Here is a 16,998-nt window from a genome sequence, read left to right on the forward strand (position 1 = left end):
TTATTGGACGAATTTCGACGGAATGCCAATTGGCTGAAGCAGAGATTGCTATGGCAACGCGTGATTCCCCCAACCTTCTACACTCCGACAACCAGAGATGGGGTTGGAGGGCTTCCAGCAGGTGAAAGGGGCGGGGGTGGGAATTCAGTAATATTCACGTGCAGGCCAATATCTCCCATTTGTACTTCGAACATATTGCTGGGGAAAGGGGCGGGGGCGACACGAGGCAGAAACTCAACTGGGACAGCTTTTGGCGCAGTAGAAATGGTGAAAGGAAACGCTTCGCCTGCCAAGTGCCTGCCTGTCGTGCAGCTGTTGAAATCACAGGGGTGTCTGTCAGGATTGGGAAGCAATACTAATACCAAAATTTGTCAACGTTTCATAGTAAATAATAGTTATCTAGCAGTGGTAAGAATAATAATCCATGCGGAAGTATAAGTTGTGATGATAAAATTAATAAAAATACTGGTGTTAGAATAAAGTGCTGGGCCTAGGAGACTGGGTTCAAAGTTTTACTTAGCCAGTAACTAAGCAGATAACTTTGTGCAAGTCTCTCCTCACAGAGTAGTTGTGAGGATAAAATGAGGGTAAAACCCCAAGCATTGTAGAAGGTGGGTGGAATGCATGCACATGTGAAAAACTGCAACTAAAATACATAATTCAACTGAAATGCAGAGGCACAGAACTGCACAGTGTGGATTTCTTAGGAGGAGTCTGTTTTCTCCTACCAGTCAGAGAAACTTGGACTATCTGCCATCTGTCCTCACATTTTGCATAAACCACCAAAATAAATGAAAATTGATTATGGTAAATAAAAATGTTCTGTTTGACGGGAAAAAATGATCTTATTTGAAATTATAGCAATATGGCTTTCAGCTTTAAATTGTGTAACCAACACTATTCAAAGCACGCTCCAGCCAAGCAGAATTTGTTCCCATTGTGGCAAGATAATCTGCCATCAAATCTCATAACCAGTAGTAATAATAGTAGTACTAGTAAAACATGTCTCTCCTGTATCAGCGTCTACAGCCACAGCAGGCACTGTAACTCTCCAGTGGCTTGACCTATTGTCTCTTGAAACAGACAGATGCCAGCAATAGTAGTATACAATTTGGTCATATAACTGTAAGAAAAAATATTTGTAAATTGATCCCTAACACTCCTACTCAAAAATTATTTCTGTCTTTCAGCCTCAGCCTCATAAGGCAAAGATATGCATGTGGTGAGTAACTGCTTATGTGTATTAATTTAGAAGAAGCATTAATTGCCACATCCTACCCCAGAATCAGCTGTATTTTGGTGCATGGCCTGAAAATCCTTGAATTTTGGCATTGCTGCATGTTTGATGCCCATTATACCTAAGGCTGCTTGTGTACATTAAGAACATTTTCAGGTTACTTGCTTTCCTTTGTTCTTCCTGTTCCAGGAAATATCTAGATGTTCACTCCATGGATTTAATCAACAAGGCTGGAACCACTGATGAACTGAAGAGGTGATGAGACTTTAAGACTAAGAAACATTAGCCATGTCAGTCTCTTACCAAAACAAACATCTAAGTAAGAGTTACTGCTGAATAAACACATAGAGAATCGGGCTGCATTCAGGATGTTCCAGATAAAGGAACACATCCTAAATGCAGAGCGACAGAGGGTAAAGTCTCTAAATTTTAAAGAACCAGCATTGGCTATACATATTTAACCAGACACTGTTTAAAGAGGTTACTAAGAATAGGTGGCTGGATATATCCAAGTCTGAAGAATCAAACTGGCAGTGAAATTTTAAAAACCTTGATCTGTTCCCTCACTGTTCTCAGGTGCAGAGTCATCTTATTGCAGTTAGCTGTGCAAAATAAAGGCAGACGCCTACCAGTTAAAGGAAATAGTGATGATGGAAGAATTTTGTCATTCTCCCATCAAACAGGATTGTCTATAATCCTACCTCCCTATTTCCCTTCTTCTCTGCAGCCTCCTCTCCAGACTCTTGGATTTGCAAGATTTCGAAACAAACCCACGCTCCACTATCTTATTGGATCTGTATTTCTACACCATCCAGTTCTGCCGGGAGCAGGGCTTCAACAGGGAACAGACCTCAGCCTTCTTCTCAATTGTGAAGGATGTACATGAGGCCTGTGTAGGTAAGCACATGGATGTCAGAAGAGAGAAGGGAGTTTTGTGAATGGAAAAGAAGAATGAGGGGGATGTGGGAAAATGTGACCGCAGAAGCCTCATTGGGAGCAACATGGCATTATAAAGAGTAGGCTACTGTCTTAAGTACACAGTTCTTTAGGTTATTGTGAATGCCTGTTAGTGCTATAGTGATGCCGCCTTATCATAAGGCAAAGAGGTGAGAGTAACACCTAGAGCCGGTCCTGTTGGCTGCCAGTTGGGGAACTGGGCTGTAGAAAAAGGGCTTGAGAAGAAGAACATGATGCTTCCACCTTCTTCTCCTGTAGAAACACCACTGCCCAATGTGGAGGAATGCTACAACTACTTCTCTGAACTTGTTTTTTGCCACTCCATCCGGGTGAGTGTGTCCAGACAGGGCAAAAATGATAACACAACCGAGATGTCATCCCTCCCCAATATTCCTCTTTACAGCACTGCGTATGTGGAAGAGAATGGCACCCCCCCCCACACACACAATCTTACCTATTTTTTCACACTTCTTTAGAGACCCCCCTTCAGCATTGATCTCTTCAATCAGAACCAGCTGGTGCGCCTAACAGACTACATGATCAACACCTACTTCCGCCACTACAAACTTTACAAATACGCTTTCACTCCACAGGTAAAAGTTTGTCAGGGTTTGGGTGGACGGGAAGGAGCTCTCATATCACCTTCCCATGCCCTGGGAGGAAAGGGTTTGCAGGATCCTGGATGATTTATGTGTAGCACAAGGGATTCCATGGATGTCGGGGTGGGATCCAACATTGCCACTCAGCTTTCATCAGCGGAACAGGAAAGGAAGCAATTTCCAGCTATTCCAAAGGAGCAGCACAAGAGCTTCTGCTCTGGAGGATCCCCCAACCCTCTGGAGAAGGTATAGGGGTAGAAAATTGCTGAAGTTTGCTTCCTTCAAGTCTTACCCTCAAGCTGAGCAACACTGCTGGATATGACCCTTTATTTTTAAGAGCAAGGTACTTTGTGGATGCAGTGAAAAGCATCAAAATGTGACCAGAAACTAGCCAGCCAGTGAAATCAGTGGATCACTCCTCAGCAGCCACATGCTCATACATACCGGTCCCAAATCCCCTCTCTTCCCTAGGTGCGATTGGACATATCATTCACTTACATTGGGATGCCTGAACCAGAGCCCAAATATGAAGGTAAGTGTGGGCAGGCCCAGATCCTCCCTCCCTCTGAGCACAACAGTGTAAGCTGACTGTCATTCACCTGTATTGACAAGGGTGTTAAAGGGGTGAAAAAGAAATTGGCCAGTCTTTCTAAATGAGGACATCTCCCGGAATAGGACAAGGGGAAGACAAAAGCTACATATAAATCTGTGGCAGAAGGTGGCTTTAAAGCAAGCATAGGCAAACTCAGCCCTCTAGATGTTTTGGGACTACAATTCCCATCATCCCTGACCACTGGTCCTGTTAGCTAGGGATCATGGGAGTTATAGTCCCAAAACATCTGGAGGGCCGAGTTTGCCTATGCCTGCTTTAAAGTAACACACAGACCTAGTTATATAGGAAGCCATCTAAAAAATATGTGTTTATTATAGGAAGGCATCTTCTGCCAGATTAAATTGTCGGTCCAGTGTTTAGCCCAGTGTTTTTTCTGACTGGGGATCTCAGGCAAAGCTACATCTTGCCCAGCTCTATGATCTTGAGAGCCTTTTAACTGGAAATAACGAAGGATTGAACCTGGGTTATATTCTGTGCAAACAGCACACGTTTCACCCCTGAGAGATGAGTCTTCCCTCTTTGGGGCCATGGTGCTCTTGCTTTGAATCAGGACTTGGTCCTCAAATGCTAAAATGTCACAATAGCCCCCGTGTCTTGGGTTAGGCTGAAGTTTTCACAACTACCAAGAGGGTCCTACAGGCCCAAGAGAGTCTGCAGGAAAGGATACAATATCAAGAGTTGTTGCCCCCAATCCAACCCTTTCTCCCAAAGGGTTTTTAACATCTCTTTCTTCTACAGAAGCAGCAACTGAGGACTCAGAGGCAGCTTTGTCACCTCTGCAGGAGGATATGGACGAGACAGCTATTGCTGAAGAAAGTAAGAGAGGGTGGCTCAGTGGCTGGGGCTAGTGTGTAGTATCCAGGGTGAGCTAAAAAGTCCCCCAGCTCAGATTTCATCTTAGTCATGAGGTCTTGGGTGAACCTCCCTCACTCTGCCCTTGGTTCCTCATCTGCAATCTGGGGATAGTAATATTGCCCTACCTTACAGGCTTGTTGTAAAATCTACTGAGGTTATGACCTTGCCTATGCATTGCACTAAGCCAAACAGTGCTGTAGATTAAACACGTGGTTCCCAGGGAGGAGCTTGCAGCCAGTTTGCTCCTCCCCAGCCATGTTTTCGTTGCCACACTACACTGAACTAAGCCAGTTTGGAGTGGCATGGCATCCAAAACCAGGCTTGTGGTTGAGCTCTCGTCAAGCTATCCACAAGCTTTAACCAAGAACAAACTCATGGTTTGTCTGAAAAGAGCTTAACCAGAAACCTAGGTTTAGACAACATGCTAAGCTAGACATTGGCTTAGCTCAGAACAGTATTGAAAGAAGCTGAGGCAGAGCGATGCGGCCCAGGCCAGTATGCGGTAAGTGCTTCAAATGCTGCAAAAGTGCTATTTAAACGGTAAGTAGTGTATTCTTTTTTGGCGTGGGGGACACTCTTGAACCCCAAAGTGGTAGCCTAGAGGTGAGTGCTCTCTCCCGCTTATTCTGCCTCCTCCTAGGTCCCACCGCTGTGCTGCGAGAGTACATTGCAAACCAGCTCACCCAGGAGCTGACCATGCTGCGCCTTTCAGTAGATCAGCGCTTGAAGGCAACGGAGGACCAGTTTAATGCCAAGCTGCTCCAGCTGGAGAAGGGCCCGGGCAAGGGGGGTGCCAAGGGCAAGAAAAAATAAGCAGGTTGGGAGGCGAGAGAATTAGCTTTTTAGATTAGAATGTTGAGAGGTTATCAGGCCCCACCCATAAAGTATCTCATTCCTCAGAAATTGTGGAAATGAATAATAGTCAAAAGGGGGGTGGGCCAGATAGACCACACTTTTAAATGCCTTTTAGAAACCTGTTTTTCAGAAACTTTCTACAGAAACTGTGATGTTAAGACATTAAAGAGCTTTCCAAACAATCGGTACCACTGTTGCACATCTTCTGTGTGTAGGATCCAGGCTGTATCTCCTCTCTCTCAGCCTGCTGCATTCCCCATCCGAAGCACTCAAACCATTGTATAGAGTAGGTCTCCTCACACCCTACTAGCAGAGCTGCTACACTTTGGGGGCGCTGTCTGAATTGGGGATGTGCGAGTATTGCAGGCATCATGCGTCCATGCCATCTCTCTCACTGGACCAGCTGCTGGAGTGAAACTGAAACACTGCCTTTCTTCAGATTTTCTCTTGAGTCCCTTTGACTCCCACTCTGTCCCACTCTTCTCAAGCTGAACTCTTTTCCCGTGGGTGCACACCCCTTCCAGCAGCAACAGGATACCCCCACCCCCAAAACATTGAACACCCCTTGGATTTTTCGCAGGAGAAATTCAACTCTGTGCCCTCTCCCAACTGAAAGAATATGGCTGCTTCTTAGGAAGCAAAGAAAGCCAAAGTCCGGCATCAGTTTTGGTCACATTCCATTTTATTCTAATTGTGACATCACGGACGTGGAAAGATGGCACAACCAGGTGGAAAATAAAATACAATATAATCTACAGAGAAGGGTCGAGCCCAATTCCTGCTAGTAGGGAAAGGGAACTCTGCAATTTCCAATCCCAATCCACCCCCTTCCTCCCTGGACCACCCATACTGGCTATATGCAAGGATTGATCCCTCAGCAATGGTGAAATTGGCTGCTTTGAGGGGCAAGAGGTAGCAGGTCCCCTTACTGTGGGAAGAGATGCAAGGACAGAAAGTCCTTCTTCTGGCAACACACAGATAAACCTCCCTAATCCATACACATCTAACAATTCAGATGCTCTGTATTCTTGCCCTGCTCAGATCTCAGGGCCCTTCCAAGGTATGTTAGGGGACCCTTAGTTTCCAACAGCCACAAACTCAGGAATTCTTTCCAGAAGGCAAAGAAGTCCTTGTTCCCCAGGAAATTGGACCCCTCTTCGCATGCAAGGATGAGGATGCCTCCCCACAGGAGGTACTTGCCGTTCCCCCAAGAAGAGATGGAAGGTGGTGGGACAGTTATTGAAGTGGCTCCTGCCTCCTTTCTTCGTTCAGGGACCCAGTGACTCCACAGTTGCACAGGGAGCAGCAACCGGGTGTTTAGTTGGGAGGGTCGTCCACCGCAGACGCAGGGGCTTCCTCCCCCTCTGTGCTGAGCAAGACAAGCTGGATGGCCTTGGGGACGTTCTCAAAGAGGGCGGCCCGGTTCTGCTGCTCACCTTTCTTGACCCAGTGCCCATAGATGCGGAAGGCGCATGCGTCAATCAACTTGCGCACCCCCTTGAGCGCATAGGGGTCGCACATGAGCATCTCCTTTGTGACCGGCCGCACCCGCCGGTAGTTGGAGACAATGCGGATAGAGGCCCGCACAGTCCATGCAAGAACCTATCGCAGGAAAGAGACGGGAATAGTGTCAATATGGGAAGTGAGACCTAGAAGGTTAGCAGGAGAGAACATCAGCACTTGCTGCGCCAGACTAAGACCCACCTGGTCCAGCATTCTTATTTATCAATTCACTTATTTAAATTATTGTAGTCCACGCTTTCATAAAATATATCAAAGTGGCTTACAATGGACAGAGTATAATAAAATCAGTGTAGAAGTATTAGTAAAACATCAGTAGATACTGGTTGGTTTAGAAAAAAAGCTCCTATTGTGAAGAGTGGTCTAAACAGTAGTTTTCAGCAGACTGAAATAAGGCATTTTCCTGCCAAACCTCTTCCGGATAAGGAGTTCAGCAGGGCAGGGCCTAAAGGCACAGCCTCCAGTTAAGGCCAAATGAAACTCAGGGGCCTGGGCAACCTCCAGATGTGTCCTGTTTGAACAGAGCTTTCCAAACCGTGCATCACGAGTCACGACATGTTGGTTTGTCAGCTGCAGTGTGTAGGTGTGTCGCACGAGCACTCCCCACACTCCTCCCGGGGATGGAAAGGGGTTAGTTTAACCTCCGGTTTGCTAGTAAAACTGAATTACTGTCACAACATGATGCATATCTTAAAAGTGTATCACCAACATGAAATCTTTGGAAAAAAACTGTTAAAGAGGATCTCTGTGATCAAGGGGGAGTATAATGCATGAGACCATCCTGAACGTACTTTGCACCCAAGTTGTTTAGGGCTTTGTGAATTAACACAAGGACCGTGAACCTGGCCTGGTAGCAAATCAACCACTTCTTCAGTGTGGCTTCTGGGAAGCCAACAAATGGGACATAAATGCAACAGCCCTCTCTCCTTCTCCTCAGCAAGTGGTATTGAGAGACATGCTGCTACCTCTGATCCCATATCATAAAGCAATCATGACCACTACCTATTGATAGACACCCTCCATTAATCAGTGACAAAGGACTACGGAAGAAACATGTGGAAAGACTCACAAAGTTTCAGGAGCATTACCAGAAAGCTATAAAGCACCAGCGTTGAAAGGAGATGATCAAATTGGGAAGGGGGATGCACACAAACTGACTAAGAAGCCCTAATTGATCCATCATACTGGTTTTGGTCAATTCACTGATTACATTGGGGGGGGGATGGTATGAAGGAAAAAAACACATTGTTTTTAGAAAACGCTTGCACATGTTGCAGCAGGAACCACCTTAGACTAAATGTTTCCTCCTGTGTGGGAAACATTTGCATGGCAGGAGGATCAAGAGACTTGCCCTGAATGCATGGTGCGGATTGAAGAGCCGGCGTTTACGGCCGCCGTACTGCTGAAAGAAGGGGTGCTGCAGGGCCTGCTGAGCTGTCAACCGTTCTTCTGGATCCACCTGCAGCAGTCGTGAGATCTGCCAAACACACACACAGAGTTGGACAAGAGACATTTGGGGGAGAGGGGCATATATTTGGCGCCCAATATAGAAGGCTGAGCAGTTCAGGGGCAAATAATAATAATAATAATAATAATAATAATAATAATAATAATCTGTTTTCATCCCACCCTTCCTGCAAGAAGCTCAATACAGCATGAACGGTTCTCACACTGCAAGCTAAGTTAGGCTGGGAGATAGGGTCAAAGTCTTCCAATGAGTTTCGTGGCTAAATAATAATAATAATAATTTATTATTTATACCCTGCCCATCTGGCTGGGCCTCCCCAGCCACTCTGGGCGGCTTCCATAGAAACCAAAAATACAGTAAAATATCACATGTTAAAAACTTCCCTGAACAGGGCTGCCTTAAGATGTCTTCTGAATGTCAGGTAGTTGTTTATCGCTTTGACATCTGCTGGAAGAGCGTTCCACAGGGCGGGCGCCACTACCGAGAAGGCCCTCTGCCTGGTTCCCTGTAGCTTTGCTTCTCGCAATGAGGGAACCGCCAGAAGGCCCTCGGCGCTGGACCTCAGCGTCTGGGCAGAATTAAATGGATATTTGAACCAGGATCTCCTCCGGTCCTACTCTGATACTCTCTAACCAATACACACTGACTTTATCGCTTAGTTGTGAGTTTTTCCACAGACTCTCACTTCTCCAGCTCCCTCTGTCAGTCTACTTTGCCAAACACTTCATGTCACTAGCTGCCAATCCGGGCCTTTGTTTCTGCAATGGAATCTTGTTTTTTAAACCTGCCAATTAGGGCAGAGGTGAAAGTACTGGAAGCCTCAGGCGATGATCTATTATCATGGGCAACAATCGCTGGGATCTCTTCTACCCCACATTTCAAGACATGAATCTTAAAGCTGAGAAAAGGAGAAATAGAATGATTAATCCTGAGAATGTTGGTTCTCTTTCTAAAGGGAAAAACAAGATTTTAGTTCTCAAGGCCTAGAAGATACATTTTGAAACTATAGAGGCTGCTGAAATATGTGACGCTTGAATTGGGAAACAAATAGGATTTTATCAGGTAAAGGGCAGGAATCCCTGTGTTACTCTTTGGTCCTCCCCATAACAAGCAAAAACAGAATACTGTAAAATATACAAACAGGCTTGAAATGTGTAACACAGATGTAAAGATACTGGATTTTTTTAAAGCAGAGATTAAATGTAAGAAGGTTGTTACAATAGCAGTATTTGATATAAAAATGGTTAATTGTGTGAAGAAGCAGGGAAAACCAGCATTTTGTTTCTGGCTGAAGTCAGAAAATATATAATGTATGTGGGTTCAGCTGGCACACTTGCCAGGAAGGAGCTAGTTTCAAAATACCAGATTTGGCTCCATACTTGCTAGGTTTACAGTTAATGGCAGTTAACTGTGGACTCTACCTTTTATTAGGGTCAAGTGAATTGAAAAAGTCAAACGGTGATAGGTCCTTTCGTGGACATTCCGTTCGAATGATTGGTCCAGTGAGGACTCGGAACTCCAGAAAGAACCCAATGAATGGCCAGAGGGAGTAAATATAAGGGCAGACACAGCATTCTTTGGGAGCAGTTGGTCAGGAGACTAGAGAGAGTCGGAAGGTGAGCTTAGAACCACAGGAGACAGGGGCTGAGGGAGGCTAGCCAGGAGAGGTGTTTTTCAGGATGGTGTCTGACCAGAGTTGCCAGAAGCAGAAAGACTTCAGAGGCAGCACCATCATGGCTGAGTCTTCAAGCACCAGACCAGAAGAGAGATTTCTGAAGAAAACTGAATCAAGCCGATCAGGGGGTGAGCAGGAGTCTCAAGAGATGGGAGTTCAGTCTGACTAACAGTTGAGACACCTTTAACTACCTTGTGCTCTTTCAGTAATATCCTGGCCAGAGCAGCGGAAAAATGGAGATCTGGCTATCAGGTCGACATAGGGATGAGAACTAGGACAATTATGTAGCAACCTCTTTTGAGCCAACGCCAGATTTAAAGTACAAGTAACATATTTTAGCAATCATCAAACTATGTTGTTTAATAAATACCTGCATTAAAGCTATGGTTTTATATTAAATAAGCTTTAATGCCTATTTGTTTAACACAAGCCTCCAGCTCCATTTGTGCCATGCCTCTAATCCGCTACTCCATGTAGTAGAAGGTGAAAGCAACCAGCTGGAACTAAATAGTGGCAGCTATGAAGTAAGAAGTAGGTACACTGTATATAAACTGTATAAGACAGGGATCCTATAGGATTTAATAAGAAATTGGTGAGAAGGCAAATCCCAGTTGGGCCCAGCCGGTAAGATCCTTCACAATACCACATTGCAGAACTCTTTTTTTTTCTGGGCACAGATGTTTCCTAAAAGGAGATGTTGAATGTACATGTAGCTCGAGTTGTGTTACAAGAGATGGGATTTTCACCATCTTACCAGATCTTTGACTGTGTCGGACCGGTCATCCCACTCAGGGGAGCCAAACTGGTATCGCCCTTCCATGATCATCCGAAGCATCAGCATCTGCTTACGGTGCCAGAAAGGAGGAGAGCCAGCCAAGAGGGTGAAAAAGATGACTCCACAGGCCCAACTTCAGGGAAAGGAGGAGAGAGCTTTATTTCCTGCACCCTTTTCCCAAATACCAAAATTGGAGAACAGCAAAGCAGAAAAACTAAGGAATATTGGCCAAGGAAGCACCCTATACAATTAGTGCAGCTTTCTGGAATCTTGAAATTATTATTTAATTATTTATTTTAAATTACCGTGCTTCATCCATGGGAAACTCTCAAAATATTGTTCCCCTTCAAAACAACAACAACACAAAACCCAGTCCATATTTTGCCTCCAGACTCAAGTATGTAAGCGCATGCAAAATCTTGTCAATGGGTGTAGCTGTTCTGCCAACTATAGGATATCATGGTAGAGTTCCAAGCTATTTTCAATAGTGACTGTGTGGTGAGTAACAAGTGGACAGAGGGACAGAACATGGGGAGAGAACAACTGATTCCCCCCCTCCCATTTCCTCGGGCAGAAGAACAGGGAGTAGACACCTCTTTCTCAAAACAGGTATAAAGACCCAGCTGAGCTTTGGCTCTTGTCATGGAAAATCCTTCACCCTTCCTTCCCAAAAAACTATGCCTCCGCTAAGGGGGACAGGTGTTAGCTAGCTGTCACTTACAGGTCCACTTCCTTTCCATAACCAGGATGGGTCTCGTCCATGGAGCATTTCAGGATCTCTGGGGCCAGGTAGCCAGGGGTCCCACACAGCTCTAAGAGGAAGGAGTTGGAAATTACAGAGATGCATAAGGTTTGGCGCCCAAGAATCTCAAATCAGGAGTCACTGCTAGCAGGAGCTGTGTAAGTCAGAACAGCCACCCTGCTCACAGCAGAATCACAGAATCTGTAGTGTTGGAAGGGGCAACAAGAGTCATCTAGTCCAACCCCTGTAATGCAGGAATATTTTGCCCAACGAGGGGCTTGAACCCATGACCTAGGGATTAAGAATCTCATGCTCTACTGACTGAGCTATCAATGAGCTGGTCTGCCCTACAGAGACCTGTACTCAGACTGGCCCATGCCCACCTCGCAGCTTCTCGCCCGGCTTCAAGTGGCAGGAAAAGCCAAAATCTGAGAGTTTGATGTTCAGCTGGTCATCCATGAGGATATTCTCGGGCTTGAGATCTCGATGGATGATATTATTGGCGTGAAGGTAGCTCACGGCGTCCAAGAGGGCTCGCATGATACACCTGAAAGAGGAGAGACACAAGCTGAAGGAGCCGCCACTTATCAGATCATCGCAGAAAAACAGCTGGAGCCGGGCCAAGAGAGCTTCTGCCTCCCCAGGTCCAGCAGAGGGGACGGCACATTACCTGGTCTCCTTCTCGCTGAGGGTCACCTTCTCTGTAAGGTAGTCAAAGAGCTCCCCGCGTCTCATCCTGTCGGGAATGTGAGACGGGGTAAATCCACATGCAATGGGGGTGGCATGGAGAAGAAGGAGAAGAAGAGTTTGGATTTGATATCCCACTTTATCACTACCATAAGGCGTCTCAAAGTGGCTAACATTCTCCTTTCCCTTCCTCCCCCACAACAAACGCTCTGTAAGGTGAGTGAGGCTGAGAGACTTCAGAGAAGTGTGGCCCAAGGTCACCCAGCAGCTGCATGCGGAGGAGCGGAGACGCGAACCCGGTTCCCCAGATTACGAGTCTACCGCTCTTAACCACTACACCACACTGGCTCTCCCCATCTCCCCTTCCTACGCACTTACAATGTCTCACTAAAATACCTCTACTTATCTACACTGAAGAGGAATTTCAGAGGCACAGCAGCAAGCACACAGGCATTGTGGGTTTGAAACCAACACCACTTCAGCCCGCAAGGGCCTGGAAGCCTAGCAGCAGAAATCCACTGCCTCTGTCAACTTCCCTTTTCAACAACTCTTATGGCTCTTCCTCCCACCCAGCTGCCTCTCTGAGGGTGGCTTCACACATTACTTCTCAAAACCAGACTGATTGCCATCTTGGAAGAAGAGGGCCTGTAACATGCAATGGGAAAGTATGTCTCTCTATTTTTCCTTTTAATCCCTCTTGGGAGGGTCAAGACCCACAACAGCTACAAGGGCGTTTCCCATCTTGGTGAGAACAGGGTGGGTCAGCAGCTCCTCTTTTCAATAGCTTGTTACTTACAAGTCAAACACCAGGAACATGAAGGCAGATGACTCATAGGAATCTATCAGAGTAACTAGAGAGGGAGAGAGAGAGAAGGAGGGGAAAGAGGGGGATTGGATTATACAGTTCAAGAGCTGATTGCTTCACCAACATAAGATGGCAGGAAACAGCTCCAGCTCAGTGCCTAGAGACAGGCAGCTACAATGAAAGAGAGCGTGGTCAAAGTCTTATTGTGCTAACAGTGCTGTGTAGCTTTAGGAATGGGGGAATCTACCGCCCTCCAGCATGGTCAATGGTAACAAATTATGAGAGCTAGAGTCCCACAGCTTATGGGAGGCGGTCACAGGTTAGACATTGCTGAAGTAGGCAATGGGGGGTGTTCATCCCTTTCAGCAGTAGGGCAGGAGAGCTGGGGGAAAATCACATTTGGCAACCAATGCGCCCCTTTGGTTTCAGATGGTACATGGCTAGGCAAGTCTAAAAAACCCAGGACACAAATTTTCATGACCCTCTATTGGCTGTGGTGGCTCATTTACCAGAAGTCATGTATTTACTGTTAACTCTGGAATGTATACTCTATTCTGACCAAACTAAGACTCCTGATGTATATTTTGCTCTCGCTCTTCTGTCAATTACAGACCTCCCTTTACTGCTTTCAACTCCCCCTTCCCACTTTGCTACATTCCACACTCCCAGCAATCTCCTGCTCCCCACGCCAATGCAAACCCTAAACATGGTTTCCTCCATTCGGACAACAATTAAGCGCAGGGCAATTCTCATTACCAGTCCGCATAGCCAGCAGTCAAGGATGATGGAATTGGCAGCCCAACAACATCCAGAGTGTCACAGGTTCCCCACCCCTGATTTAGGGGTGTGCAGGATGAGACCACACAATGATTAAGGAAGTAAAGATGGACACAGATGTCAACATGGTGGTGTTGCTGTGAATGTTGAGATTGTCAACATAGTGGAAGGCCTAGATGCTGGGGGGGGGGCAGGGTTCATCTGGGGGCAACTATACAATATAAAATTACATTTGAGAAAATACTAGGGTTTCAGAAGGAGGCCCAAATATTGGGATGCACATTTGGGTTACAGAGATGCTGGGCTGGGTGGGTAGTCACTCACTGATGTAGGGGTGTCCGGAGACCTGGCGCAAGATTTCAATCTCTTTGCCTGTCGATAAGCGCACTTCCTCAAGCTGCTGTGGGGTCATGCGTTCCGGAGTAACCTCAATAATCTTCACTGCATACTCCTGGCCTGTCTGCTTGTGTATGCAGCGCCGGACCACGCTGCTGACACCCCTGCAGAGGAGCAGAGATGAACAAACAGCAAGAGAGACATCAAGTTTCTAAATGATATTGGCTCCACGGTGGGAAAGAAATGTAGGACAGAGGTTGGAAAGCCATAACTCCTCCAGATGTTCTGGACTACAATTCCCATCATCCCTTATTATTGGCCATGCTGGCTGCTGGGAGCTGAAGTCCAACAATATATGGAGGGAAAAAGTTTATCCACTTGTAGTGTAATGTGTCCCCATCCCAGCACATCATTCAATCCATGATTATCCGCCCCCATCCTGACCCACTCCTCACCTGCCAATTACATCCTTAGGGTCATATTTCTGGTAGAACTCTTTGGCTCCAGCCCAGTCCGGAAGCTCATCTTCTAGACCCACGTCACGGGTCATCCTATTGTAGATGTGGAATGCTCTGGATCAAGAGCTGAAAAGCAAAGGGTGATGGCAGCAGTGATATTTAGACAGCTGAATACTTCAAGCCCCAGCTACCCAAGAAGAGACATTTTGAAAGGTCAACATGGAAGGTGGAATGCAAGGAATGCAACACAGCAGTTGGAGAGCTAAGAAGGGCAGTAAACATAAGAGGCAAAGGATGTCTGATGTCAGGAGAGGCAGGTAGAGACATGCCAATTACCATGCCACTTTCAGGGGAGTTGTGGAAGAGATAAAGAATTACCCAGTCTTGGTCATCACTTGGCAGTAACCATTGGTAGGGCATAGCTGACAATTTCAACAGACACATTTCAGCCATCAAGTTATCAAGGCCTCCGACACAAATCACAGGTTTCCTTTAGATCATCAAACTAGTCAAAATCAACAAGTTGGAGGACTGCAATGTGGCTGCATCAGATTTCCCCAAATAGGGAAGAAAAAGACCAAAAAGCCTGAATCAGCTCTCTGGCACAATCACAATGGCAGGTTTATTGCTGCCTTGACCATATAACTACAGCAAGACTGCAGTGGGGAGTAGACTGCAGAACTGATCTAAGGGAGATTCCTCTTCAAATGTCAGGCATGAATGGTGCAGCTTATATCCTTTGTTTTCCATCCTCATACTGCAGCAATCCTGATATTTATTCCTCCAGGCAACTTGGACCAACATTTCAACTGCCTTATAACCCTGTGAGGTTAAGCTATGCTAAACCCCACAGAGATTATGAACTCAGATCTCTCTGCAATAAGGCTGCCATGCAAAACATCCTGACTGCCACTGTGGAGCTTCATTTCAAACAAATATGCATAGGATTGCACTGTGTGTTCAATAGCCATCTACTACATCCCCATGACTCTGAGATTTCTTTGCTCCTTCAAAATAGATCCTTACAACCGTGAGTTTGAAACAATACACTGCAATTACATCTCCTGGGTATCAGCACAAATTAGGAAAATAAAAAGAGCCTTCTGGGTTGGACCAATGATCTGGCCATCATCCTGTTCTCATAGTGGCCAGCCGTATGCCTATGAGAAGGCCGCAAGCAGGACCTGAGCACATCCTGTGGTTTATAGCAGCTGGTTATCAGGATCTCACCACTTCTGATCATGGAAGCAGAGTATAGCCAAATAAGAACAGTTGAAGGGAACCTTTTTTCAGCCACATTCCCTTCTAGACAAGCTTCTGGGGGCTACATGCCCCATGCAGGGCTGGACAGGGGCAAACACAAAAGTGGGAGGGGCAACAAGTGTCAATATAACCTTTGAACATTAGGCTACTTCCTACACACACTCACACAGCCCTCTCTACCCTCCGTTCAGGGAAGCAAAGAGTTCTAGGACACATTCCAGCCAGGCAAAACCATTCAAGGAGTATGCAAAGCAGGGCCCATAAGGGGTGTGGCTGGGGAGAGTGCTGAGAGCCAGACAGAGAGGTTGGGAGGGCTAGAAGACCACATTCGGCCCCTGAGCATGAGGTTTCCCACCTCTGAATCAAAATAAACATGCACTGACAACAGGCTTGGCAGTTGATCCAGATTGTGCACAGGAGCATATCACAATCCCTATTAAACAATTACATCCCTACTAAACAATCCCTATTACATTATTTGGAGTGTATAACCCCTTCTACAAGATCTCCAAACCCATAATACCCCTCTTTCTTTCCGCATCCCAGGACTTCCCCTTCTAAAAACATCTGCAGCACTGGACCACCTTGAAGGACTGGTGTAAGGATTACTAAGACAGCCCTTCGTTCATTATATAAATAACCAACGTTTAAACTATTATACTATAATCTATGCAGCGGCTGAGCCAAGATACCCATGCTGTTTATCCTGGAAGTCCGCTTCCCAAGTCTCAATTCAGAGCCACGCAGAGGTGGAAAATTCACTCTGTTTATACTCAGAGGCACTCTGTCCGTAGATTTCAGAACCGTGGCCTAGCACTGTCAACAGGTTCCGGGGCTCATCAGAACCCCAGGGTGAAATGAAGCCTTGCCTATCGGTCCAGCCCTTCCGAGTCGCCTCCCCCTCCTCTCTCCAGAGGGATTCCACACGCCGCCCCGCCCCGCCCGTGCACGCGGAGGGACTCCCCGAGATCCTCACCCGGCAGCGCCGTTGCTGGATGCGAGTGAATGACCCCCACCTGCAGCCGGCGACTCCCAGGCTCCGCCTCCTCTTCTTTCTGATTGGTCCGTCGCGTTCCAGAGGCGCGGCCGGGCAGTAGCACCAATCGGCGAAAGGAGAAAACAGGGTGTGTTGAGACGGACGAAGGCCGGCATCCAGTGAGTGGACGGATGGAGAGGGAGCGCTGTCAGCGGCAGCAGCCAATCAGCGCTAAGGTGAAGAAATATGGGGCGGGGATTAAAAGAGGAAGCGGCTGTTTCCGAACGGCAGCAGGGGAGGAGAGAATGCTCAGCCAATGAGCAAAGCCACGGAAGGGCGGGCAAAAGAAGCGCGTTATTGACAGGCGCGTTGACCCATCGGCTGCTCGTTTTGAGCAAC

At 46.6% G+C, this 16,998-nt stretch overlaps 2 protein-coding genes across 5 annotated transcripts; one reads left to right on the forward strand and one right to left on the reverse strand.

Annotated features, from left to right (window-relative positions):
* The first annotated feature begins 16 nt into the window (after positions 1 to 16).
* On the forward strand, positions 17 to 5,298 carry CFAP119 (cilia and flagella associated protein 119). The gene is made up of 9 exons (XM_083584261.1): positions 17 to 121; positions 1,191 to 1,222; positions 1,427 to 1,492; positions 1,965 to 2,134; positions 2,453 to 2,523; positions 2,671 to 2,787; positions 3,265 to 3,325; positions 4,145 to 4,222; positions 4,902 to 5,298. The coding sequence occupies exons 1-9, from the start codon at positions 98 to 100 to the stop codon at positions 5,072 to 5,074; spliced, it is 792 nt and encodes a 263-aa protein (XP_083440387.1). The 5' UTR covers positions 17 to 97; the 3' UTR covers positions 5,075 to 5,298.
* Positions 5,299 to 5,776: 478 nt separating this feature from the next.
* Positions 5,777 to 16,754, reverse strand: PHKG2 (phosphorylase kinase catalytic subunit gamma 2). Of its 4 annotated transcripts, none has more exons than XM_083584220.1 (10): positions 16,600 to 16,754; positions 14,358 to 14,486; positions 13,891 to 14,066; positions 12,781 to 12,835; positions 11,968 to 12,033; positions 11,681 to 11,844; positions 11,277 to 11,367; positions 10,535 to 10,688; positions 7,989 to 8,114; positions 5,777 to 6,718 (listed from the first exon to the last, which is right to left on the reverse strand). In XM_083584220.1, exons 2-10 carry the CDS (start codon positions 14,450 to 14,452, stop codon positions 6,434 to 6,436), a joined length of 1,212 nt encoding a protein of 403 aa, XP_083440346.1. In that variant the 5' UTR covers positions 14,453 to 14,486; positions 16,600 to 16,754; the 3' UTR covers positions 5,777 to 6,433. The 4 variants fall into 4 exon arrangements, with proteins under 4 accessions (XP_083440346.1, XP_083440349.1, XP_083440348.1 ...); XM_083584223.1 differs by having other exon boundaries at positions 16,640 to 16,661; XM_083584222.1 differs by lacking the exon at positions 16,600 to 16,754 and adding an exon at positions 16,493 to 16,513.
* Positions 16,755 to 16,998: the final 244 nt, after the last annotated feature.

This window comes from Podarcis filfolensis (genome assembly GCF_964270895.1).
Source record: "Podarcis filfolensis genome assembly, chromosome: 13".
In the NCBI taxonomy this organism is placed as follows: Eukaryota; Metazoa; Chordata; class Lepidosauria; order Squamata; family Lacertidae; genus Podarcis; species Podarcis filfolensis.